The sequence below is a fragment of the Candida albicans genome, chromosome 2, assembly GCF_000182965.3.
Source record: "Candida albicans SC5314 chromosome 2, complete sequence".
Lineage (NCBI taxonomy): Eukaryota > Fungi > Ascomycota > Pichiomycetes > Serinales > Debaryomycetaceae > Candida > Candida albicans.
The window spans coordinates 1,093,416-1,117,397 of record NC_032090.1 but is presented as its reverse complement, the minus strand read 5'-3'; the positions used below and the strand labels follow the sequence as shown (position 1 = coordinate 1,117,397).

The following is a 23,982-nucleotide window of genomic DNA, read 5'->3' as shown; positions in this document are numbered from 1 at the left end:
TTCAAAACCTTTTCAATCAAATTGCTGCAAAATATGATAGAAAAAAAAAGTAAACTGTAGACTAAGTATGAATTAATTGAAGGTAAGCTTGATTTACAAACTACATGATCTCAGCAACCCCAAAACTTATTTATTATTCACATATGACATAAATCTTACTAAGCTTTGCAATGAAGTAAAGAAATGTCTCTTAAGTACAAATTTGTTAGTGCGTGTCTAACGACATTTTATTTTATTTCTCTTCACCAATAGACTATGCGATAATAAGTTTTGATATTCAATAGTAGTCTTAACCTATTTACCTGTTCTTACTCTTCCCAGCATACTTGTATTTCTGACCCATTAGCAACCCAATTTCTATATGGTGTTACCTATAATTGTTGGATTAGGGGCCACAATAGTGGCGTTAACTGCCAAAGCAACAATCACCGCATATAAACAATATCTTCATCTAACACCTGCAATGATAGCCACGCTCAATAACATCAAACTAATTAATTTAGAATCTTCAATGTCTATAAACAAATCTGATCCACGATATGCACATTATAAGTATTTACGACTGAAATATCCTAATCGACCGTTTCTTGATCCCATGACTGAACAAGAAGCATTATTGATTTTAGGTATTGAAGGCAATGATATTTTAAATCTTGATAAAAAAATGATTCGAGATCGATATAGAAAATTAATGATTTTGAATCATCCAGATAAAAATGGTAGTCAATATATAAGTCAACGTATAAACGAAGCTAAAGATATACTTGATAAGAGTTATATGGTCAACAAATAGAATATGATGACAGATATTGGAAACAAAATAATTAAGAATCAACTATTGCAATGTCAAGCTGTCAAGAGGTTTTAAAGAAGAAGAGATAACTGTAAAAAGAATTCAATATTTATTATAGATCGGTAAGGTTCAAATGATGTATATAGGTACCCAGCAACATATAGAAGTTACGAAATAAAAGAAAAAATCACTAATTCAGATAGTCATGCCAATGCAACTTTTTCTGAGCTGGTTTTGTAATATTTCCAATAAAGACATAGAGTCATTTAAAAAATACTTGTATTAGATATTCTATGAGTCTTACGTAGTTTCCTTGCTTTATTGTATATTCACTATGGATCACCCCAGTTGGTGACCATTACCATTCAACTTGAGATTATTATTCAATAAATCTTCTTCATGGATAATTTCAGGATGTTCTTGTTGCTGTTCTTGCTGTTGTTGCTTTGCCTTTTCTTTACCTCCTTCAAAATTTTCTCTAACTTTCAAATAATGTTGCAACTCTTCAGCGGAAACAGAAGGTATCAATTCATTTTGTGCTTTGATAAAATCTTCCATTTGCACCAAAACAGTTGTATCCTGTTCAGTAGCGACATTATCAAACCACCATCTTGTATTAACCGTCTCCTTTCCTTGTTGAGTCAATTGTAAATTGTATTGTTTGATTTTTTCATCAACTTCATTAGCCACTCTTGTCATAGCATTCAACATTGAATCAGAACACAAGGCATAGAAATCAGCACCGGTAAATGTAAATGAACATTTGGCAGCAACTTGTTCTAAATTCACATTATCGTCCAATTTGAATTTTCTGGTCAATGCTTCCAATATTTTCGTTTGTTTTTCATCAGTATCGGAAATACCCAAATATAACATTTTATCAAATCTACCTGGTCTTAATAACGCCTCATCTAACAAATCGGGTCTATTAGTAGCACCAACAACGAATACACCATCACCACCTTCACTACTCATACCATCTAATTCAGCTAATAATTGAGATACAATTCTATCCATAACACCCCCGGAATCACCTTGATTACCTCTTTTCGGTGCCACGGAATCCAACTCATCAAAGAAAATAACACATGGTTTTGCATCACGAGCTCTTTGGAAAACACGACGAACATTGGCTTCTGATTCCCCTATATACATGTTCAATAATTCTGGACCTTTCACCGAAAAGAAATTAAGTGAGAAATTGGTGGCAATGGCTTTAGCCAATAAAGTTTTACCAGTACCTGGAGGACCATAAAATAAAATCCCACTTCTTTTCTTTAATCCATTATTAAATAATTCTGGATGTTTCAATGGCATATCAATTGTATCCAAGATCTCATCTTTAACAAGATCCAATCCACCAATATCTTCCCATTTAACATTAGGAATACGGGGTGCACCAATAGAATCACTAAATTGATTACGTGCTTCATTGATAGCGGCATTAAAATCATCTGGCACCCAATTAATAACTCCACCATTACCAATATTAACTATGTTCTGAATGGAAATTTGAGAATCTTTTGATAGTTTGGTTAATCGTTTAATGGCCAATTTTTTCGATTTTTTAATGATAGATATCAAATCTCGTGGAGTTAAACCAGCAGATTGTAACGCAAGGTTTTTAAAATTAATATCTTTTCTGATTGTGAAAGGATAAGAATTGATATCTTTGGTGAAAGTTTTATTTTTTTCATTATTGATTAAAAATTTGAAAATCTCTAATCTTTCATTTTCAGAAGGAACGGTGAATTCAATGGTGAATTTTATTATGGATTTTAGATTATCATTAAGTTTATCATAATCATTACAACTCATAACTATCACTAGATTCCGATATGTTTTCAAATAATCATGCAATACTTGAATAATTTTCAATGATAATGATGTGAAAATACTTGAGTTTTGATCATTTTCATCGGTTTTAGGACACAAATTTTCAATATGTTTGAGATAAATAACATGGAATGATGAAGTGCTTTGAACATTAGCAATTAATTTATCTATTTTACCGGTTAAAAGACCAATAGTTTTCAATTCTTGCCCCGGGTTCAACAAATCAAAACAATCCAATTCAATCAAATTCAATCCCAATTCAATACAAGAATTTCTCACAAGGGTGGTTTTACCAATACCTCTACTCATTGATGTCAATAATATTGAAGTTTTCAAATTAATCTTGGAAGCAAGACAAGTAGACAAAGTCTTCTTAAATTCTTTAGCATATTTGAAATCACCAGTTTCTTCATAATTGAAAATTGGAGGTAAATTCAAATATTGATACCATTTTACAAATGAATTTTGTGGCAACCTAATACTTTCAACGCCAGATGACACTAGCATTGTTTTTGAAGGATCAATAAGAAATTGGTTGGTATCAATACTGTTTGCCCCTTTAACTTCAGTTATCTTAAACCATGCGACTGCATCTGGATTACCAATAGGGATAACATCGATTCCACCTTCGTTGGACCCGGAAGTCTCTTCATTTTCATTACCGTCTTCAATCAAATTATCAAACATGGTTTTAGCCAAGACAGTGTCGATCACAACAGGGAGATAATCACCCTGTTTGACACATTTCAACCGAGTACTCAAAGTTGTCTTTAAACTTGAGAAAAAACTTTGTTGATAAGTTTTATCCATGGTGATTTGTGAACTAACTCTAGAAATTGTCACTGATTCTGCAATAGGGATTGTGTTGGATAAAGTATCTAATTGAGTAACAGGTTCGAATTCAATATAGGAATCTTTTTGTAATTTAAGATTTATCAACAAAATAGGAGACATATAGACGGTACCAGTTTTAAAACTGTTTTGAGGTTCAGTGAATGTGAATACTCTAACGACAACTGTTTCTGTTTCTGTTTCTGTCCCTGTTTTAATTTTCACTAAATCACCATTGAATATAGGAAATCCCAATTTGATAAAATCAGCATTATTAATGAATACAAATAATTCACTATCATCTTTTTTCCAATTCAGAGGTAAATCATCAATATTGAACTTTTGTGGTAATGGACCAACCTTAAATCTATTGGAGTTTTCTGGTTTTGTATATTGGTCAAATTTGTCAAATTGTAAACTTGATGATAAATAACTAGACAAATCAAGATTCTCATCTTGATCAGACTCCAAATCTCGTTCATTTTCTATATCAATACTTTCTTGCTCATTATATTTATCTTCATTTTGATTAATCAACACAATATTAGTATCATATTCAACTCTACCTTGAGTCAAAGGTTCACATAAATTGACGGTTCCATTAATTAATCTTATAGAGTCTCCTTCATTTACAACATTCCCATTATCAACCAATAATTGTGTTAAAAACTTTTGTTTTATAGCTTGTTGGGATTTTTCATGTAATAATTGATAGATTTCATGAGGTATAGAAACAAATATTTGTGATAATTTGGGTATATCATCATAATCAATAGATTTTATGACAGCTTTATTTAAAGTCAACGAATCATTATTAAAATTTACTAAATTTGAATCATTTGTAATCACTATGGATTCTCTTAATTGATAACGGACTTGATTAAGTTTCATGATTCTAAATTTATTAAAATAATCAGGAGCTCCTAATAACTTGACCAAAACATATTTATTATTGACAGTTTCGGTAGTTGAATTTATTTCCTCCTTAGGAAACAATTTGGAGAATAATGCATCACCTATATCTAATGTATCATGTTGGTCAAGTGAAGGATCATTGATTATTGAAACATCAGCAATGGAAGTCACTGATTCAAAAGCTTCTCTAGTGGAGGAACCTTCATTAGAAGAAGATGCAACGGATGGCATTACGATTGATGTCTATAATGTAAAAAAAAAAGTTTATTTAGAAGAATCAGTTTTTGATTGATTGTGAAAATGTGGGTTGAAAATTGCTTGAATTTTATTGTGGGACGAACAAAACGAACAAAAATTGTAGACAGAGAGACAGAGAGAGTTGTTTTGTTGGAGTATGAAAATTTGTTCCGCTGGATAAAGAAAGAAAAAAATTTAAAATGTGGGGGAGACAGAGAGAGAGAAGAACCGAAATTAATTATAAGGAGGGGAAGAACTACCAAATTAACCGTCTGTAAATTATTCATAGTTGAGAAGCATACAGACAGGAAGTTTCTACTTCAATTATAGGTAAAGTGCCAACTAGATAGAGTTTTAAGTCACACCGTATACTTGAAAATGATTATTACCAGTAATTTTTGGTGTAATCAAATATTTAAATGCAAAGTGCAAAAAATACAGAATCCTTCAATCCATAACATAGTTGGACGTTTAGGATGATGAAATATAGTAGAGCTTTATTTGTATGAAAAAGCCAGAAATTTCAAACATCCGTAAAAGGTCCCTTGGCCCAGTTGGTTAAGGCGTGGTGCTAATAAGTACAATTTGTTACGCCAAGATCAGCAGTTCGATCCTGCTAGGGACCATTTATTTTTTTGCACTTTATTTTTTGTCTAGTTATAATGCTGACTATCCTATCATCAGCCTAATTTACATAAGATGTTGAGATCTAGTTAACCCTAATAATTTTGCATTAATTATCAATCTGTTTTTTTTTACCCGATAGAAATCAAACACTCGCGACATCTAAAAAAAAAATATAGCGGACTAAGAAATATAAATGAGCGATGAAGGTAAGAATAGAAGAACAGAAGAAGGAAAAAAAAAATTTCAACACTTTTCATTTTTAAATCATTACTTTACTATCAATCAACTTACAGAAAACCAACAAAAAGTATGTTATAATATTACCAATACCCAATACTCCATTATTAAATTGATTAAAACATATTAATGAATGAATTATGATGATGATTTTTAAAATTTTCGTACCCATTTATTGGAACAAGGGAAGGATATAACGTCTTTTCGTTAGATTGATTACCGTTTTGGTATGTCAAACTGACTTTATTTGTCATGATTTGGTACATTTAATAGTCATAGTTACACTGATTATTCATTAATATGATAGTTCAAGAACACAAAAGAGGGTAAATAGGTTTGACGAAGATTGATTTACTAACTGATTTTCAGATTTGTCTTTACAGAAGATAGTTTGTTAGTGTAGTTTTTTAATATATTTTTCACTTTTTTTTAAAAAATTTTTTGGTACATTTGATGTAGGACTCATTGTAGTTTGAATATGATTCGATATGTAGAAGTATTCAAAGTTCAATTACTAAGGGCAAGTGATTGGCAATTCTTTTCTTAATTGACTGGCCATTTAAACTGTTACTAGAAATAATATAGAAATAATTAAGATTATTTTCTTTTACGTCTTATTATACAAACTATGTGTGATATTTAAAATAAACCCCTAAATAAATGACATTAATAATGCTAACTCATATAAATATATTTTAGCAAATCATCTATTCATCATCTTCAACAACAACGGTTTGTAAACCTTTAGTAGATGGGACAATAACTGGTTCAACGTAAGCAAATAATTTTTCTTTAGCATCTTCTTCATCATTTCTTTTTCTGGAAATTCTTAATCTCATTCTGTTTTCAACACCTTGAACACCTCTTTTCCAAATGGCAATGTTCAATTTTGGGTCTAATCTAACATCAGTGGTACCCATGTGTAAAGTGGCGAATTTCTTGATTTCTTTGACAGCTTTTGGAGCTCTCTTTTTGAAATTGACACCGTGTAACTAAAAAAAACAAACGATTTGTTAGTATTTGATATTTCCTTGATAGTTTATTTGTCAGAATGTATAATAGATGAAAAAGAAACATTATTTGATGATGGAGATAGAAGATGGGATTTTGGCTACTATCCATTCAATCCAAATCATAATCATTGATATATCTTCCCATTATCAAGTCTTCTTTGATTATCTCCTTATATGTTAAAGTTGATTTCTCTTCTTTCAAATAACTACTTTCTACTTTCCCATGTTATAATTCTCCAATTTATCTAATTCCGATAAATATGCTAATAATTCATGATCAATATTTCTTTTCCCATATACATGAAACTCTTTGAATAACTCGATATCATCCATTATAATTTCTTCTTTCCCATATGTTTTCTATTCCCCTTATACTTTCCCATCATCAAATATAATTCTTTCATATAATCCTATTATAACATAAATCTAACAGTAATAATAATATATAGAATAAAACATACTCTTTTGTGCAAGTTGATGGTGTATTCTCTAGTAACAACGTCTTGTAAAGCCATTATGGATGCTGTGTTTTATTATACGGATGCTAAAGGGTTGGAAATATTATTGGAAAATTTTTCTCTCACTCAGATTTTTTTTTCTTCACCAAGAAGCCAAACCAAGCTAAACTGAACTGAATTGGAGGGAAAGATTTCGCACCTAACAAACAAACAAAGCCCATACATTTTTTCACGCACTATGTGAAAAGACTCGCTCATACACACAAACTAATACTCATTAGTAGTGTAGTAGTGCACCAGCCAAATATTGGTTTTGTGCGACATTATTTACACATCACAGTTAAATAAGTTACATACTAGCTAGAGGAGAAAAAATAATTTATTTATTTAGGAAGTGCATATAAATTTTAAGCACGTGCAAACCATCAATTATTAGGGTTATAGCCCTTGATTGTTTTTGATTGCAAAAGAAAAAAGTGGAATCTAATACCAACTGAAATTGTAATTAAATAAATTCTATATATCTATTTCTATACTCTTATTCAAGCCCATATACTTTATTGATATAATTACACCATTGATCATTGAGTAAATCACAACATTTATTGATTATCTCATCTTTGGACAATGTATTGATATCCAAATGTTGTTGTTGTTGATGATCTTCTTGGGAGTTAATTTTCGTGAATTGTAACGCACTATTACCATCTGAATTTGAATTATTAGATAAAGTAAACCCATAAGTATTAGATAAATCCCAAATTCCTAACATTGAACATATTATTCTTCCTGTGATTTTTCCTTCTTGAACCAATTGACCTAAATCTTTAATTGAATCACATTTGAATTGTATAGATGATTCTTGTGGATTATTATCATGTTTAGAAGCAATAGATGGAGGAATATGTTGTAATGTATAAATTAATGAGTTTTTAGTTGTTTCATTGATTTGAGTATTCCAAATATGATTGAAATTTGTATCATTTATAACCACATCTATATGATTTTGATTATGATTCTTATGGTGAACAATTAAATTGATTATTAAATAAATCAAATTTATATTGGAATAATAATCACAATCAAAAGAATTGGCCATATTTTGTTTCTTATCTTCGCTGTCTTTTAATTCTTTCAATTCTTGAATTAAATTAGATAAGAAATTAATCAAAGTTAAATAATTCTTAGTGAGTGTCAATATAACAATATTATCATAACTCAAATTTTGTAAATTCTTAACCAATAATAACGAAATTTGATCATTATTAATATTATCATTTCTTTTCAATCTTAATTGATAAATTAATTTATATAATTCATTAATTAAATTCATATTAGGGAAATTTTTTAATCTTAATAAAAGTATTAATAATTTGAAATCTATAATCAATTGATTATTCTTAGGTAATGGATATATTGGATTATTATTAGTGGTGGTGGTGGTAGCATTTGGTGTTGATCCATTTGATAATGATAATGATGATGACGAGGAAGCTGCTGGTGGTGGAGGTGGTGGAGTAATATTATGATTTTCTTGTAAATATAATGTATTATTTAAATTAATCAGTTCCTTTTTAGCATAACTCAATTGATTATTAAATAAATGACAAGTTAATCTAATTTGCCATAGTTTCAACGCATTAGAAATATCATTAGTTGATTTTAATAAATAATATGTCTTATTGATTATTGAATCGAATGTAACTTTTGGTGTTGGTGTCGTTGTTAAGGAAGTGATATCATGATATAAATCTAGTACAGAAATTTCATCTTTAGATAAATCAGTAGGTAATTTCAAAAATAAAGAATCTTTCGATAAATATTGTGTCATTGATAAACAAGATTATATAATGAAGCTATGGATTTGGATTTGGGGTTCTCCTAAGTGATTCCTGGGAGATCAGTTTTTTTTTGTGTGTGTGCGCTTGCTAAAAGAAACTTCCCTTTTTTTGGATCCGTGATGAATATTTATAACACAAATCACCACCACTTTTATCACTAACCAAATCATAACCCCCCCCCCCATCAACATAACCAAGCTAATATAAACACCAATTTTCTCATATTTGTTTTTATAAATGACATTACTGAAACAGACACCACCACAACAGCAACAACTACTGCATAATGAACTATTACAACAAGCCAAATTAAATCAAATCAATGATTTAAAAAATTCTCAATTATATTCAAAACAATTAATTCAAACATTACAATCATTAATTAAATCTAATTCTAATACATTGCTGCCTTCATCTGGTTTAATTGATAAAATTACCACGATTCATCAATTAAATAATGAAATTGATAAACAATTGAATCATGATATAGCACAAAATTATTATGAATTGATTCAATATAAACAAAAACTAGAAAAAGTTATTAAAGATTGTCATTATGTAATTAATGAAATTGATAATTTACAATTTAAAAGTGAATTAATTGATCAAAATTTACGAATATTAGAACATACATTAAAATTAATTAAAAAATAAAACAAAAAGATAGCAAAAAAAAGCAACGGTAGTAGTACTTATATATATATATATATGTACCTTCCCTCATAAACAATTCATTAAAACATTTCATGACTTTTCTATATATATGTGATGACAAATAATAATAAGTTTATGCAATTATATCCCCTGATCCCCGAGGAAATGAGTTCTCCCTTCATTTTAAATAAATCCAATAGCTTGATAATACATATATGTATATATATCCAGACGATTTGATCCCGTATGTTTGTTTAGTCAATTATATACTAAGCTCATGGCAATCCTCGTGCCGCTCTATCCCATTTCTCTTCAGCTATCCATCCAGCATTTATTATCTTGACCAAATCCAGTAAATTAATATGTTTGTTGTGTTTAAGAGTTTTATTCTTTTCAATTAAATTATTATAAATCTTCGCATATGATTCCTTAGGGATATGAGTTATAGAAGTTTCTTTAAGTCGAGTTTCGGTTTTTTCTGGATCATTACAAATTAGCCATTTATTTCGACGATATTCCCATAATGTAGTACCAATATTGGATTGTGAAAATAATGTCGATTTAGAATCAGTATCACTAGTGTTTTTATTGTTAACCCACATTTCAAATTCTTTACGTAATTCAATCATATCAATATCATTATAAACAATTTCTGCCGCTGTAGATTCACCATCTTCATCGTCTTCATCTAATATTTCAAATTCCTCTCCATTCGGTAGAAGAGGAGTTTCGGAGAATGGTCGTTGTGGTTGTTGTTGCTGCAGTTGCAGTTGCTGTTGTCGCATAATATCTTGTAAAGTATAATGGACCTTGTTTGAAGAACCAGTAAAATTAGATGACATATTTGTTGGATCCGATATATGAATATTATAAGTTCTAATATCGTTGGAATAACCACTATTATTGTTATTGTTATTTTTGTTGTGTTGATTCTTTTGATAAGCTGCTGCCATGGTATCCAAAGATTTATATTTTTTATATTCTTGTAAAAATTTTTCTTCCGTCGAAGTATACCCTCTATGCGATCTCATTAATCTATCAAAACCAGTATCGTCACTATCTTCTTCAATGAAAAACTCTTCAGCTATATCGTCTGTAGTCAAGACGTCGTCAGATATAGATTTTAGTTTGGAGACAAACGAATTCCATTCAGTAGATATTTTGCGGAAAAACCCTGGTATTCCCCCACTACTATTATTGGTGGTGGTAGATTGTTTCCTCTTTTGTTTCTTCTTAGCGTTGGTGGTAGGAGTACTAGTTGGTAATGTCGATGAACTTGTGACAGGAGAACTAATACCTTTTAGTCTAGGAGTGGATTTAGATTTACGTAGTAGTTCTTGTTTGGATTTCGTAGATATTGGAAAATTGTTTACACTTTGAACTTCGTTAGTCATGGGAAAAAATCAAAAAAAAAAAAACAAGGATAACAAAAAAAAAGGGTGGAGCTGAGATAAATATGCTGCTATATCAATACAAATTATAATGGAAATGAATAGTGGTAGTAGTGGTTGTGGATTTTATCAATAAATGCATAAAAAAACTGAAATCCTGCTGGGTTTGATATCTTCTTGACCCCCAGTATATATATATATGAGATATAGTAAGATGACTTCTGTTTTTATGTTCTGATTTTCTTTTTCCTTTTTCCTTTTTTTCTTTTAATTTAATTTTTCTTTAATTTTCTTTTTCCCTTTTTCGGTTTGTGATAATTTGTTGATTTATATTGATCACTTAACTATGAATTTTCTTATATTTCTCTTTTTCTGGGGGGTTACCCTGATTGAAATAAATAAATGAATGGAAAAAACGGTTAAGAAAAATTTCAAATAAACTGAATTTGGGGGGTTTGATAGTATAGTAGTCAAGTTTTGAAGTAAGAAAATTTGACAATAAGTAAAAGTTTATCCTCTAGTGTGTTTGAGAATGTAAGTTTGGTTGAGAATATGCGGAAAAGTTGGAGCAAAAGAAGAGGAGATATATGTATGTATACAAACCAAAAGCCTTGTTTTCAAACCCACAGAAAGATAAAAAAACAGTGTAAGGATGGGAATAGTAGAATAAGTATTAATCCAAGAATTCAAGAAAAAGAAAGACAAGTTGAAGAATTGGAAGAAGTTGGCAGTTAAAAAAACAATGGGAAAGATTTAATCTTTTTTTCTTCTTTCAAAAATTTTTAACCGCTGATGATATATTAATCTCTCTCCACCACTCTCTTTAAACACCACAATTATTAATAATAAGATATCTCTCCTACTAGTTATTTGTTAGTAAGTATATTGTTGATTGATTGGTTGGGTTAAAAATTTTTTTTTTCATAAAGAAAATAATGAAAGTGAGAAAAATTTAAACCCCACATTACATACTCAACACAACACTACACACACGCATTTAACAATCATCATCAGTTGAAATATATTTTACAAACAATTACGATTGTTTAATGAAAACTATTTCTGTTGTTATTATTATTTAACCTTTTTTTTCTTGTTGGGTTGACCCTTTTTCTATTAACTATCTAACTACCACATAACATTTGAAGTTGAACTATTAAACCTTAATTTAAATTTAATCTTCTTTCTTCTTCCACCTTTTTTTTATTTTTTTGAAATGGGGGGTGGTGGGAACTTTAGGCGTGTTAAATTTGTCACATCTGTTCTCACTTGCTTCTATTCGTATAATTTTAATTGTCTTGTGAGATCAATCTTGTTCTTGTTCGAGTTTTTTCTTGCTTTGATTAACTACTATTATTATTAGTATGCAATGCTGTTTATTACCATTTCATAACTTATATTATAACTCATTGATTTCAATACCTGCTCAACAATGAGTCGTTATTATTACTGTGCTCTGTATTCTGTACTGCTGCACGTACGTTATGTCCATTGAAGACAAGCAAAGAAAGACCAACATTCAATTGTATCTGCTTACCAGAGTTGTTTACCTCTGTTAGTAATTACATTTTTCGTAAAATACAATCCATTTCCTTACTCTCTTAGGTTTTATCTCGACTACTTTTTCAATTGAAATTCTAAGACTATGTAGATCTGTAATTGATTGGTGTTGTTGAAAATAAGGCCAGAAAATTAATACATGTATACTAAAACTATATGGTAGTTTTCTGTAATTGGTGGATAATAAGCAAAACACATCAAGAGCTGAATAAAAACCATTAATAAGAAAGAACTATTTTGCAATCCAATATTAGGTCGTGTATTTTGTTGCCACTATATAAAACTACTGCGAGAAGGGAAGGACGGGAGAAACTGGAAAAGGAAGGAACGGAGTCGCATTCCTCATCTCCAGTCGTCGTGGAGAGGGGGGGGATACACAAACAACAAAACATGTGCGCAACCAACAGCGAACAAGAAAAAAAAAAAAATAGAATGATGATGATGAAAGGATGATTAAATTGAAACCTTAAAAATAGAAAAGTAATTGTCAAACAAGGCAAACAAGGCAAAAAGTCAAAGCCAACAACAACAACAACCAAAAAAAAAAAATTATTTTCAAAAATCTCTCATCTTTTTTCTTTCTCTTACACATTATAATTACCCTTCCTCCATTTATCCTCTACTAATTTCAATTCTTATCAAATTCACCAATTGTATTGGAATTACTTTCTAAAGAGTTAATTGTTAAGAATCACTCAATTACACACCATCATTCATTCGACACAACAACAATTCCGAAAGATATAAATCGAATTTCGTGTATCTGTGGACATTATTTTCCAAGAGATTTTCCTTTATTTTTAATTTTTTAATTTTTTTTTTCTTCTTCTCACYTTTTTTGTGTCTCCCCACTTAATTCCAAACCCACACCCATAATACACAATAAACTACCAAGCCTAGAGCATATTAGCCACTATTTATACACAGCACATATTGTATAATGTCATCAAATCGTAACCAGGGAATACGATTGCCCCCTATATCATTCTTATCCAACCAATATCTGCAGAATCTTCAACAACATCAGCAACAACAACTGCCATTGCAATTACTGACATCACCACAAATATCAACGACAAAACTTACTCCTGCTTCAAACATAGGTATACAAATGTATTTGAATAATCCAAGTTCTCAATCACCAAACACTGCATCGTTATCACCTCCACAATCTAACGAGGATAATGTAAATAAAAATCTGGAAACATTGGCATCACCTCCTCAAATTCTTTCATCAGTGAGTCAAAATCGTCCACCACCATCACAACAACAATCCCCGGTCTATTCACAGTTTACATTACCACATATAAATCAACCACAACAACAACAACAACATTCACCACCACAGCAGCAACAACAAGCACAGTCCCCACCACAACAACAATCAGCACCAACACCAACTGCATCAACATATCCACATTCTATAATACAACAACAAAGTTATTCGCCACCTCAGTCAAGTGTGGAAAATCATCTAGATCAAGAATCTATAGAGTCGAAACGTACCCAAAAATCAGAACAACAACAGAAAGTGCAACAACCACAACAAGCAGCAGAACAAGAACCACCGGTTCAAGAACAACAGAAACAGGGCCAACAACAAGCACCTCATTTTCATCACCACCATCATAGTCCACACCACCACCACCATCATCATCATCACCATCACCATCATCGCCTTGACAACTCTAGTGAATCTACACCAGTTGCAAATACCACTAATGGGTCAACAAAGCGGAAAAATGATGAAACAGAACCATTGAAACCTCATCGGCAATTATTTAAAAAACGACCAATTCCTAAACTTAACTTGGAACCAATAAATCAAATCATTAAAGAACTTTTCCCTCAAAGACATTTTTTGGGTACATTAATTTATAATCCAACAACAACATGGGAAACATTACAAACTGCCGAATTATATGGATTAAAACCTGAATTACAAAATCGATTCAATGAAATTAAACAAGAATTTATAGTCCGGAAAAAATATCAGCCATTTGGAGGAATTCGATACATACCTACATTACCACCATTACCATCAGAATATATTAATAATATAATTGAAATTAAAATCCCCTTTAGACATATTATTTTGTTTAAACAAGATATAGCTAATGAATTAATTACTCGAGAACTTTGGGGAGGTGCTAGTGGGATATATACTGATGATTCGGATATCTTACAAGTATTAATGCATTTAGGATTATTTAACAATACCATTGATTTATCAATTTGGAATAAGAAATGGACCACAAAAGATTTAATCAAACCATTACAATCACAATTAGACAACAACGATGATGGAACTAATTTAGGAATTGATAAAGATGTTTATGGAGATTTATCAGTAGAAATACTTTTATTACCTAATTTACCTAAATATTATGGATTTTATCAAAATGGTATAAATTCACGATCTTGGTTGACTAGTTATCATTCAGGATTAAGTTTTGCTGTATATAATGTTAAATGGGAGACTAGAAAAACATGATTTTATTTAAAAAACAAAAAACAATTTTTGGAATTAAATTGTAACTTATGATAGTTGTATTATTAATAGGTTGAAATGTTTTTAATTATTGGACTCTTGTGTCTTCCTATAATATTTTTTTTTTCATGTATTAGTATTATTAGTATTAATTAATTAATTAATAAATTCATAATTCACACATAAAGATTACAAGAGTTTGTTGGTTGGTGTATGTTTAAAAACTTTAAATTTTTTTGCGTTGTTCTTCCCCCCACCTACTTCCCCCACTTCTTATCATACATTCACACATATCTATAATCTCTTCCTCCACATTCTCGGTGTTTGTTTATTGTTGCCTTAAATAAAATCTTGACTCATTCCCACCAACCAACTAAAAGTGTTGTCCTTTTCTCCTTTTCTTATCTTGAAAACTATATAACACCTAGAGTTTCCTTAAAAGCTTTCCTTTTTTTTTTTCTGTGGGCTGTTATCTCTTACAATTAGAACGCCATTATCATCATCAACAACAGCCTAATTCATCTGACCTATCCTATCTTAAACCCATAAATATTAATCATCATGACAAAGAAATATTCTTCAACCGACCTTAAACTGTCGAAATTACTTCATCGAGATTTAAATTCTCCTCCAATAGTCATTGATCATGCCAATGGGAATAATTTATTCACTCAAGATCATCATCAATTATTTGATAGTGTTGGTGGTGCGGCAGTAATATCTGTTGGTCATAATAATAAAGAAGTCATTGACGCCATTACCACTCAATTACAAAAAGTTTCTTATTTACACACAGGAGAATTCACTGTCCCCATTGCTGAAGAATTAGCTCATGAATTAATTAATAACTTGGATAGTAGTAGTGGTTATAGTGGTGGTGATGTTGATCCGAGTAAAAAGATTGCAAAAGTTTATTTTGCCAATTCTGGAAGTGAAGCCAATGAAGCAGCAATTAAATTAGTAATGCAATATTTTTATGAACAAGGTAAACACACAAAGACGCAATTTATATCTCGACATCAATCATATCATGGTAATTGTCTTGGTGGGATGAGTTTATCAGGACATATAGCTAGAAGAAAACCATATGAATCAATTATTGATCAATCAAGATTTCATAAAGTTGATCCATGTTATGAATTTAGATATAAACAATCAAATGATGAATCAAATGAATCAAGTGATCAATATGTTAAAAGATTACTTGAACAATTGGAAAACAAAATATTACAAATTGGTCCTGAAAATGTGGCTGCATTTTTCGCTGAAACTATAGTTGGGGCAACTACTGGTTGTGTACCAGCAACACCAGGATATTTCAAAGGAGTTCGAGAAATTTGTGATAAATATGATATCTTGTTAGTACTTGATGAAATTATGTGTGGATCAGGTAGAACAGGGACTTTTTTTGCTTGGCAACAAGAACAAGAAGGAGAAGAACAAGGCGGAAAATCTATTATACCTGATATAACTACTTGTGGTAAAGCCATTACTAGTGGTTATTGTCCATTATCATGTGTTTTTTTCAATAAAAAAATTCTTGATGTTTTATCTAATGGTTCAAGTTGTTTTAATTGTGGTCATACTTATCAAAGTTTCCCTATTGCATGTGCAGCAGCTCATGCGGTTCAAAAAATCATTAAACGAGATAATTTATTAGATAATGTTGTTAAAATGGGGGTCATTTTACAAGAATTATTAATGATGAAAATTGATCCATTGGAAATTGTTGCAAATATTCGTGGACGAGGATTATTTTGGGGAATTGAATTTTGTAAAAATAAATCAACTCTAGAACCGTTTAATCCTTCTTGTAATGTTAGTATAAAGATTGGAGAATATACTAAAAGAAATGGAGTTGTTGTTTATCCTGGAAAGGGAACAATAGACGGAATTAAGGGGGATCATATACTTATTGCTCCAAGTTTTACCATTACTAAAGAGGAAATTGAATTTATTGTTGATATTGTTGCTAAATCAATTAAAGAATTTATAGCTAATGAAGTTGATCTTTTCAAATAAATAAGCAAAAACTTCGTTTAATCATCAATGTATGTGTCTAGTACTTGTAAGAAAAGGTCTTTCTCTTTTTACCCCAATAAATATAGCCAACTTAAATTTTAGTAATTTTGTTCCAGAAAAAAGAGACGAACCAAAAAAAAAACCCAAATCTATCAAGAACAAAACACCATATTGGCATTAATCACACTCTCTTCCTTTCCCCATATAGACGTCGATGAGTAGTAGTAGCACTAATAACACCAATAACAACAACACATCAGCACTTAACCTTCAAGCTGAACTTCTAGAGTTTCAAAATCTGAAATATCCAACCATTCAAGAAACAATCACCAATAATGCTTCAATTTTATATAAACGAAAGAAATTTTTCCTTATTGAATTACGAGAATCAATTCAATTTCTTGAATGTTTTTTAATTGTATTAATATATCTACGAGATTTATCATTTTTAAAATTATTAATCCGTTCAACTATTCATTTATCAATTATAAATATAAATCCTCCATTACTGTTTAAATTACAATTACAATTACTGGATGATTATAAAAAATCATTAGTGAAAATATCATTACGAGGATTAATTATTGGTAATTTATTTTGTTTATTAACTCATTTAATCTTTGGTATATATCGAGAAAGTCCTAGTGGTGACGGTTATTTACATGGTGGAATAACTATACAATTTATTGGTGATCGATTACCTTATTCACGATTTGAATTGATTATATTGGATCTATTGGTTTTTTTTATACAATTGGTTTTCCATAGTCTTATTGGTGTCATTGATGATTCTGAAGTATTACAAGTGACTCCAACACAACACGGTAACGGCAACAATGATGCAAGCATGGTGGAGGAACAATTAGATGGTACGTTTGGATTAGATAGAGTTCATATTGAGGAAGATGGATATAATGGGAATGTCTATTTATTGACAATAGATATACTAGGTAATATTAAAAAAGTGTTTGATTATCAAATCAATTTACAACCACCATCAGGAGGGAGATCAGATCTGGAAGCAAATCAAACACAAATGCCTGGTGCATTCCCTGGTGCAAGTTTTTCCCTATAAAAAATGTAAACTTATGATAATACTAGAAATTAAGCTTTATTGGGTTTGAATAAAAAGAGAAAAAAAAGAGTTTATTCAAATCTTGGTATGCATACTTAGGTGAGTTTTTGGTTATAGATCAATTGTTTATAGATTTATGTTATTTAATTGTATGTGGATGTGGATATGGATGTCTCTAGTTACAGCTTGACAATCAGTATACACCAAGAAGTTGTTAGATGCATAATAAACATGTAATATCTACTTAAAAGTTATTTGTAGTCATTTTCAGTAATATAGTATTTGCAATAATTAAAAGGGTGAGTGATAGTATATTTTTTTCTCCCAGTCTATATTAATATCCGAGAGTGTTAGTTCTTGAAATATTCTTACACCGTTGTGAAACTTGAGAGAGAGAGATGAGAAAAAAAAAATTTGTATGTATTACATTACCATTCGTCATCAATACTCTCTTCTTTTTTTTTCAAGTATTAGACATATCATCGATAAAATACCAATAAAAAAAGGCAATAGTATAATGTCAGATAATAACATTGTTGGGATAGAATATAATAGAGTGACAAACACTACTTCAACTGATTTCCCAGGTCATCAACAAAATGGAGATTATTCATGGGACATTGAAAAATTTAAAAACAAGTTTGAAATCAAAATCACAAATTTGAGTGAAAGGACGGGGACTTTTGATTTGATACATATTGATACATCAATAGCTAATGCATTTCGTCGTATTATGATTGCCGAAGTTCCTTCAGTTGCTGCTGAAACTGTATATATGTTTATGAACACTTCAGTTATTCAAGATGAAGTATTGGCACAAAGAATTGGGTTAATCCCATGGAAAATCGACCCCGATAAGTTGACTTGGGTAGATGAAACTGTTGATATCAATGATCGTTTCACAGAAGATAATACAATTGTGTTATCATTAGATGTTGCATGTTCGAAAAACCCTCATGCACCTAAAAATTCTACTGATCCTAGAGAATTATATAAAAATTCTCATGTTTATGCTAAAGATTTCAAATTTGAACCTCATGGGAATCAAGAAGAAAAATTTAAAGATACTCCAGTGGTGCCTTGTGATCCCGATATTTTATTGGCTAAATTAAGACCAGGTCAAGAAATTTCATTAAGAGCTCATTGTGTATTGGGTATTGGATCTGATCATGCTAAATTTTCTCCTGTGGCTACTGCATCTTATAGATTATTGCCAGTTATAGATATTAAAGAACCAATTACGGGGGAATTGGCTAAAAAATTCCAAAAATGTTTCCCACCAGGAGTTATTGGTATCGATGCTAATGGTAAAGCATACGTTAAAGATGCCAGAAAAGATACTGTTTCTCGTGAAGTATTAAGACATCCAGAATTTGATGGTAAAGTCCAATTAGGTAGACAAAGAGATCATTTCATATTCAATGTTGAAAGTACCGGGGCTATGCCTCCAGCAGAGATTTTCTTCAAATCAGTAAGATTATTGAAAAATAAAGCTGAATATTTGAGAAATTGTCCAATTGGTCAATAATGGTATATATTAAACTTTTTTTAAAAAAATAAATAGATAAATTGTATATTAAGAGATCAATTAAAATGAATTTGCATCAGTAGCTGAAATCAAGTGGGAGTTTCATATTTGATTGAAATTCGTTTGAAACAAAGCTTGATGCTGTAATCAGTTTCTTGTTGAGAGGAGGTTGATTAGAAGAAATAATATACGACATTTTTTTCTGGTGTCAAACATGTACAAAAGTACACGCACAAACACCAACAGAAAGAAAAAGAAACTTTTCTGTTTTTTCTATTTTTTCCCTTTTTTTTATTTCCCTTTTCTGTTTTTCTGTTTTTCTTTTTTGTTTTCTTTTTCCCTATCATATTAGAAATAATCAACTATACTTTATCGAACAACCCATCAATTACAAGATTATACAACAAGATATACACATACATATATATACAACTTTTGGTTTTGAGAATTCCTATAATAGAGATCACTATATTATTTAGATCACTTTTATTTTTAGCTTCACAATATAGAAGGAAGTTTTTTGTTTAAAAGAAAACAGTTACTTTACAAAGTATTTTCTTTTTCTTTTTTTCCATCTAAACTCGAGGATAATAACCACAATCACTGAATCATGACAGTGACGTTTACTCGACAACGATCGTCTTCAGTGACTTCAATATCATCAAATCGTTCATTAACACCAAGTAATAACAACATAAATAGTGGAACTTTTACTCATTCATCTGCTCCGACACCGACACCAACTCCGACATCACAGCCACTTCATCTCCCTCCTTTATCAATGTCCAACGGTAGTGACCAAAATCCGCAGCATGTATTACCGAGTCAAATTACCCCACCACTTTTAATGATCCCAACATCAGGACCAACTATATCTGAACCAACAACAAGAACAACAACCACAACCGCAACCGCAACCACAACCACAAATACGAATACGAATGCAGACACAAACACAAACACAAGCACGGCAACATTACCATCTACGAATGTTGCACCACAACTACCGTCATTACTTTCAACTTCGACTTCAACTAGTAATACCTCAACAACTCCAGTGCTTCCTGCAACAAACCCTACTCCAACGTCTGTACGAAGCATGTCTATTGTTAGTTTGGATAGAAGTCCCAGAAATTCAATTGTATCTACCGATGACAATCTACGTTCACATACTAGAAATAACAGTACCACTAGTTTAGCATCATTGACGAGTCATCCTGTTGCAGTACATGGGTTAAGTTCTGTTAATCTGGCACATCCTTTAAACCCTTTACATGTTCATCATAAACAAATGAGTAATGGCAGTGCCATAATATCGGATGATGATTCTGAATTGGACCAGACAACACCTTCAAGAACAATACTAAAACCAATTCGTCGACTTAAAAGAAGAAGCAATAGTAATGATCCGATTAACCGAGATTTCAAACTTAAATTTGATGACAGAAGTGTACATCATATAAACCAACAACAACAACAACAACCCACATCCCCCACTTTAATGACCACTAACCCACAAAGTCTCAATGCAAGTCCAACTTCAGTTTCTCTGTCACGATTTCAAGATCTTGCCCCAATTACTATTAGTAATAGTTCCAACAATACAAATCCCCCATTAGACTCCAAAAATTTGAAAAAACTCAAATCAACAAATTTAATTCAACAATCAATGTATATTAAACGGAAATTGGCAATTTCAAAAGATTTACAAATTGAATATTTTAATAGTGTTTCCCACAACAACAATAATAGCATACATTCACTAGCTACAACTACCCCTTCATCATCTCCACCACTGCCACCACCATTATCACCACCTTCTATTTCTAGTGAATTATTAGATTCCAAATTTTTCCCTCCTTTACCACTGGCATTAATGTCACGAAAATCAACAGCGTCACCACCAATCCCCATGTCATTAATTCCTCCAAATCAACCAATTTTGCAAACATTACAAGAACAAAATGAATTGATTATTAAATTAAATCGGCGTTGGAATAAAGCTAGTGTAAATGAATCCAATAAGGGGAAACAACAACATTTGAAACCAGATACTCCAGGATCTCCAATATCAGCTGGTCTGATAATAAACACAAACGCAAACACAAGAGCAACAAATACAACGACAACCAACACAACTATGTTACCACCATCTAGTAATAATAGTGCTACTATTTCAAATACAACAATGACTTCACGAAAACGATCACGACAAGTTCTTCTTGATGAAGATTATGAATATCATAGTTATGACGATTATAATTACGACAGTTATGATGATTAATTAAATAAATAAATATGTTTGAATTTCCTAAGTTTTTTTTCAACTAACTTTCTTTCTTTTTTCAGTTCTTCTTTGATGTGTATATATTTCGTTATTTTATTTCTGTATGTGTAATTAAATTTATATCAAATTATAAACTATATAAACTATAAGCAATATACTAAGATAAAATTACTTCATCTTCTTCTTCTTCTTCCTGAGTTTGAGTTTGATTTTGTTGCATAAACTCATCTTGAGTGTCATCTTCACTGATTTGTAAAATTTCATGGAAAAATGGTAATTGTAATATTTCTCTAGCACTTAATCTCTTGGATGGATCCATTTTAAAACAACCATATAAAAGTTCCATTAAATATTTATGATCTTTATAATCATCATGTCTCTTTGTGAAATCTTCATTAATTTTCATTTTTTCAATATCAGAAATTCCTTCACGTATAGTATAAACCGGTTTAACAAATTTTTCACCCAGTTCATTTATTAATTCTAAAGTATCATAAACAACACTATCAGATGGGAAACATCCATTAATATGTTCTTGCATTAAAAAATCATACATGATTTTAATTAAATTACCATTTGATTTATGAATTTCCGGCATGGAGATTTCAAGTCCACATCCATGAAGTTCAGCACATTTAGCCATTTTATCATACCCAAATATCCATGCTAATTCTAATATGGCATCAGTATCAGTTGGTGAATTAAATATAGGAAATTTTCTAAGTAAAATGGAGAAACCAATGATTCCGGCTGACCAAATATCAATCTTGGTTGATTGATTAGTACATTTGAATAATACTTCTGGTGCTCTAAAACCTCTAGTTCCAGCCCTATTGGCTCTTCTTGGTGGTCTATTATCATTTTTTGGATAGGCTCCCTTGACATTTAAACGTTTAGTATGGGTTCGGTTGATAAGTTTCTGATCTTTGTTCAAACAAGGACATGCTGTGGATATTGCCGAGGATGAAGCAGTAGAAGAATTTGTGGTGGTGGTGGTAGTAGTAGTGGTTGTAGTTGTGGCTGTAGTAGTTGTAGTGGCCGTGCCTGAAGAAGACGTAGTAGAAGTTTCAGGTTTGGTATTTTTCGATATATTTTCCCTTTCAGCTAGTCCAAAATCAACTAATACTCCTTTTCCCCTAAACGGATCATATAAAAAATTCGTTGGTTTTAAATCACGATGAATAACACCTTTACCATGAATATAATCTAAAGCTTGAAATAATTCCCATAAATATTTCTTAATTCCTTTAACGGGTAAGTCACGATAAAACTCACGGAAATCACAATGGTTATAGTAAGGTAATATGGCGACTATTTGATCTTGAAAACGTAAAACATCTAACAATGGAGCAACTCGAGAATTCCCTGAAAGCATATAAAGCAAATGTAATTCATTAAATATTCTATTGGGGGAAGACGTGACATAGATTTGTTTTAAAGCAACTATAGGATTCTTTTTCCTTGATTGTTGGAAATTTAGAATGTTTCGTTTGTTTCTCTTTAAAGGTGGTGATTTCCAAATATCAGATCCTAATCGTATTTTACCCGTTAAAGATTCTGCCTTATATACAGTGGAAAATGTACCTTCACCAATTTTATCAATCAATCTATAGTCAGTAGCCAATATGGGGAAATTGGTTTCCAATTTTTGCATGTTTTCTAGTACCTCTAAAGTGACTTCTTCCTCCTCTTCTTCTTCCTCTCGTTGTTCTTCTTCTACTACTACTCCTCTTCCTCCTCGTCCTGCCACCTCTAGTTGTTCATCTAACTGGTTTGGGGTCACAAACTCTTCTGTTTCTGTTGTTTGGGAAAAAGTAGTGTCATGCAAATTATTATTAGCAACTTCTGTTGTTTCGTTATGTTTGTATGATTTACTCAAATTTGAATTTCGAATAAATGTACTATTAGAAAGCGATTGTTGTAGCCGTAACAAATTTGCTGTAGATGCATCTTTTCTCGATTTACAACTTCTATCTTTAAATGGATCATCACTTTCACTTGATTGTTTTCTTTTCATATTACTCAAGGGAGTTGGTGTTGGAGTCGACGCGTGTAAATGCGACTGTTGTGAAGGTGGTGGAGGAGGTTGATCCAGACGTTGATGGTATGTAAACAAAACTTCTTGCATATTGTAAAATTTAAAAAATAAAAAAGAGACTAACCTCAAAAGTTCAGATTTTTAATCA

At 30.9% G+C, this 23,982-nt stretch overlaps 12 protein-coding genes and 2 non-coding genes across 14 annotated transcripts; 9 read left to right on the top strand and 5 right to left on the bottom strand. All coding sequences in view use genetic code 12, as the record gives it.

Moving 5' to 3' along the window:
• Positions 1 to 361: 361 nt before the first annotated feature.
• Positions 362 to 793, top strand: MDJ2 (Mdj2p; the record flags this gene model as incomplete). Its single annotated transcript, XM_709840.1, has 1 exon — positions 362 to 793. One exon carries the CDS (start codon positions 362 to 364, stop codon positions 791 to 793), a length of 432 nt encoding a protein of 143 aa, XP_714933.1.
• A 339-nt stretch (positions 794 to 1,132) lies between these two features.
• PEX6 (AAA family ATPase peroxin 6) lies at positions 1,133 to 4,606 on the bottom strand (the record flags this gene model as incomplete). The annotated part of the gene is made up of 1 exon (XM_709839.1): positions 1,133 to 4,606. One exon carries the CDS (start codon positions 4,604 to 4,606, stop codon positions 1,133 to 1,135), a length of 3,474 nt encoding a protein of 1,157 aa, XP_714932.1.
• A 545-nt stretch (positions 4,607 to 5,151) lies between these two features.
• tI(AAU)3 lies at positions 5,152 to 5,238 on the top strand. The gene is given in 2 exon segments: positions 5,152 to 5,189; positions 5,203 to 5,238. It is a non-coding gene; the product is annotated as a tRNA-Ile (tRNA).
• Positions 5,239 to 5,722: 484 nt separating this feature from the next.
• On the top strand, positions 5,723 to 5,841 carry CAALFM_C205420CA. Its single transcript, XR_002086383.1, has one exon. It is a non-coding gene; the product is annotated as an uncharacterized ncRNA (small nucleolar RNA).
• A 342-nt stretch (positions 5,842 to 6,183) lies between these two features.
• On the bottom strand, positions 6,184 to 7,004 carry CAALFM_C205410WA (60S ribosomal protein eL31; the record flags this gene model as incomplete). The annotated part of the gene is made up of 2 exons (XM_019475231.1): positions 6,184 to 6,468; positions 6,951 to 7,004. 2 exons carry the CDS (start codon positions 7,002 to 7,004, stop codon positions 6,184 to 6,186), a joined length of 339 nt encoding a protein of 112 aa, XP_019330776.1.
• Positions 7,005 to 7,485: 481 nt separating this feature from the next.
• Positions 7,486 to 8,778, bottom strand: CAALFM_C205400WA (uncharacterized protein; the record flags this gene model as incomplete). The annotated part of the gene is made up of 1 exon (XM_709838.2): positions 7,486 to 8,778. One exon carries the CDS (start codon positions 8,776 to 8,778, stop codon positions 7,486 to 7,488), a length of 1,293 nt encoding a protein of 430 aa, XP_714931.2.
• A 247-nt stretch (positions 8,779 to 9,025) lies between these two features.
• Positions 9,026 to 9,442, top strand: CAALFM_C205390CA (uncharacterized protein; the record flags this gene model as incomplete). The annotated part of the gene is made up of 1 exon (XM_709837.1): positions 9,026 to 9,442. The coding sequence occupies one exon, from the start codon at positions 9,026 to 9,028 to the stop codon at positions 9,440 to 9,442; it is 417 nt and encodes a 138-aa protein (XP_714930.1).
• Positions 9,443 to 9,717: 275 nt separating this feature from the next.
• Positions 9,718 to 10,836, bottom strand: CAALFM_C205380WA (uncharacterized protein; the record flags this gene model as incomplete). Its single annotated transcript, XM_709835.2, has 1 exon — positions 9,718 to 10,836. The coding sequence occupies one exon, from the start codon at positions 10,834 to 10,836 to the stop codon at positions 9,718 to 9,720; it is 1,119 nt and encodes a 372-aa protein (XP_714928.2).
• Positions 10,837 to 13,333: 2,497 nt separating this feature from the next.
• Positions 13,334 to 14,887, top strand: RXT3 (Rxt3p; the record flags this gene model as incomplete). Its single annotated transcript, XM_709834.2, has 1 exon — positions 13,334 to 14,887. The coding sequence occupies one exon, from the start codon at positions 13,334 to 13,336 to the stop codon at positions 14,885 to 14,887; it is 1,554 nt and encodes a 517-aa protein (XP_714927.2).
• A 558-nt stretch (positions 14,888 to 15,445) lies between these two features.
• BIO32 (Bio32p) lies at positions 15,446 to 16,906 on the top strand (the record flags this gene model as incomplete). Its single annotated transcript, XM_709833.1, has 1 exon — positions 15,446 to 16,906. One exon carries the CDS (start codon positions 15,446 to 15,448, stop codon positions 16,904 to 16,906), a length of 1,461 nt encoding a protein of 486 aa, XP_714926.1.
• Positions 16,907 to 17,120: 214 nt separating this feature from the next.
• Positions 17,121 to 17,981, top strand: CAALFM_C205350CA (uncharacterized protein; the record flags this gene model as incomplete). The annotated part of the gene is made up of 1 exon (XM_709831.1): positions 17,121 to 17,981. One exon carries the CDS (start codon positions 17,121 to 17,123, stop codon positions 17,979 to 17,981), a length of 861 nt encoding a protein of 286 aa, XP_714924.1.
• A 517-nt stretch (positions 17,982 to 18,498) lies between these two features.
• RPC40 (DNA-directed RNA polymerase core subunit) lies at positions 18,499 to 19,509 on the top strand (the record flags this gene model as incomplete). The annotated part of the gene is made up of 1 exon (XM_709830.2): positions 18,499 to 19,509. One exon carries the CDS (start codon positions 18,499 to 18,501, stop codon positions 19,507 to 19,509), a length of 1,011 nt encoding a protein of 336 aa, XP_714923.2.
• Positions 19,510 to 20,290: 781 nt separating this feature from the next.
• Positions 20,291 to 21,793, top strand: CAALFM_C205330CA (uncharacterized protein; the record flags this gene model as incomplete). Its single annotated transcript, XM_709829.2, has 1 exon — positions 20,291 to 21,793. The coding sequence occupies one exon, from the start codon at positions 20,291 to 20,293 to the stop codon at positions 21,791 to 21,793; it is 1,503 nt and encodes a 500-aa protein (XP_714922.2).
• A 160-nt stretch (positions 21,794 to 21,953) lies between these two features.
• Positions 21,954 to 23,924, bottom strand: CDC7 (serine/threonine protein kinase; the record flags this gene model as incomplete). Its single annotated transcript, XM_709827.1, has 1 exon — positions 21,954 to 23,924. The coding sequence occupies one exon, from the start codon at positions 23,922 to 23,924 to the stop codon at positions 21,954 to 21,956; it is 1,971 nt and encodes a 656-aa protein (XP_714920.1).
• Between the last annotated feature and the right edge of the window lie 58 nt (positions 23,925 to 23,982).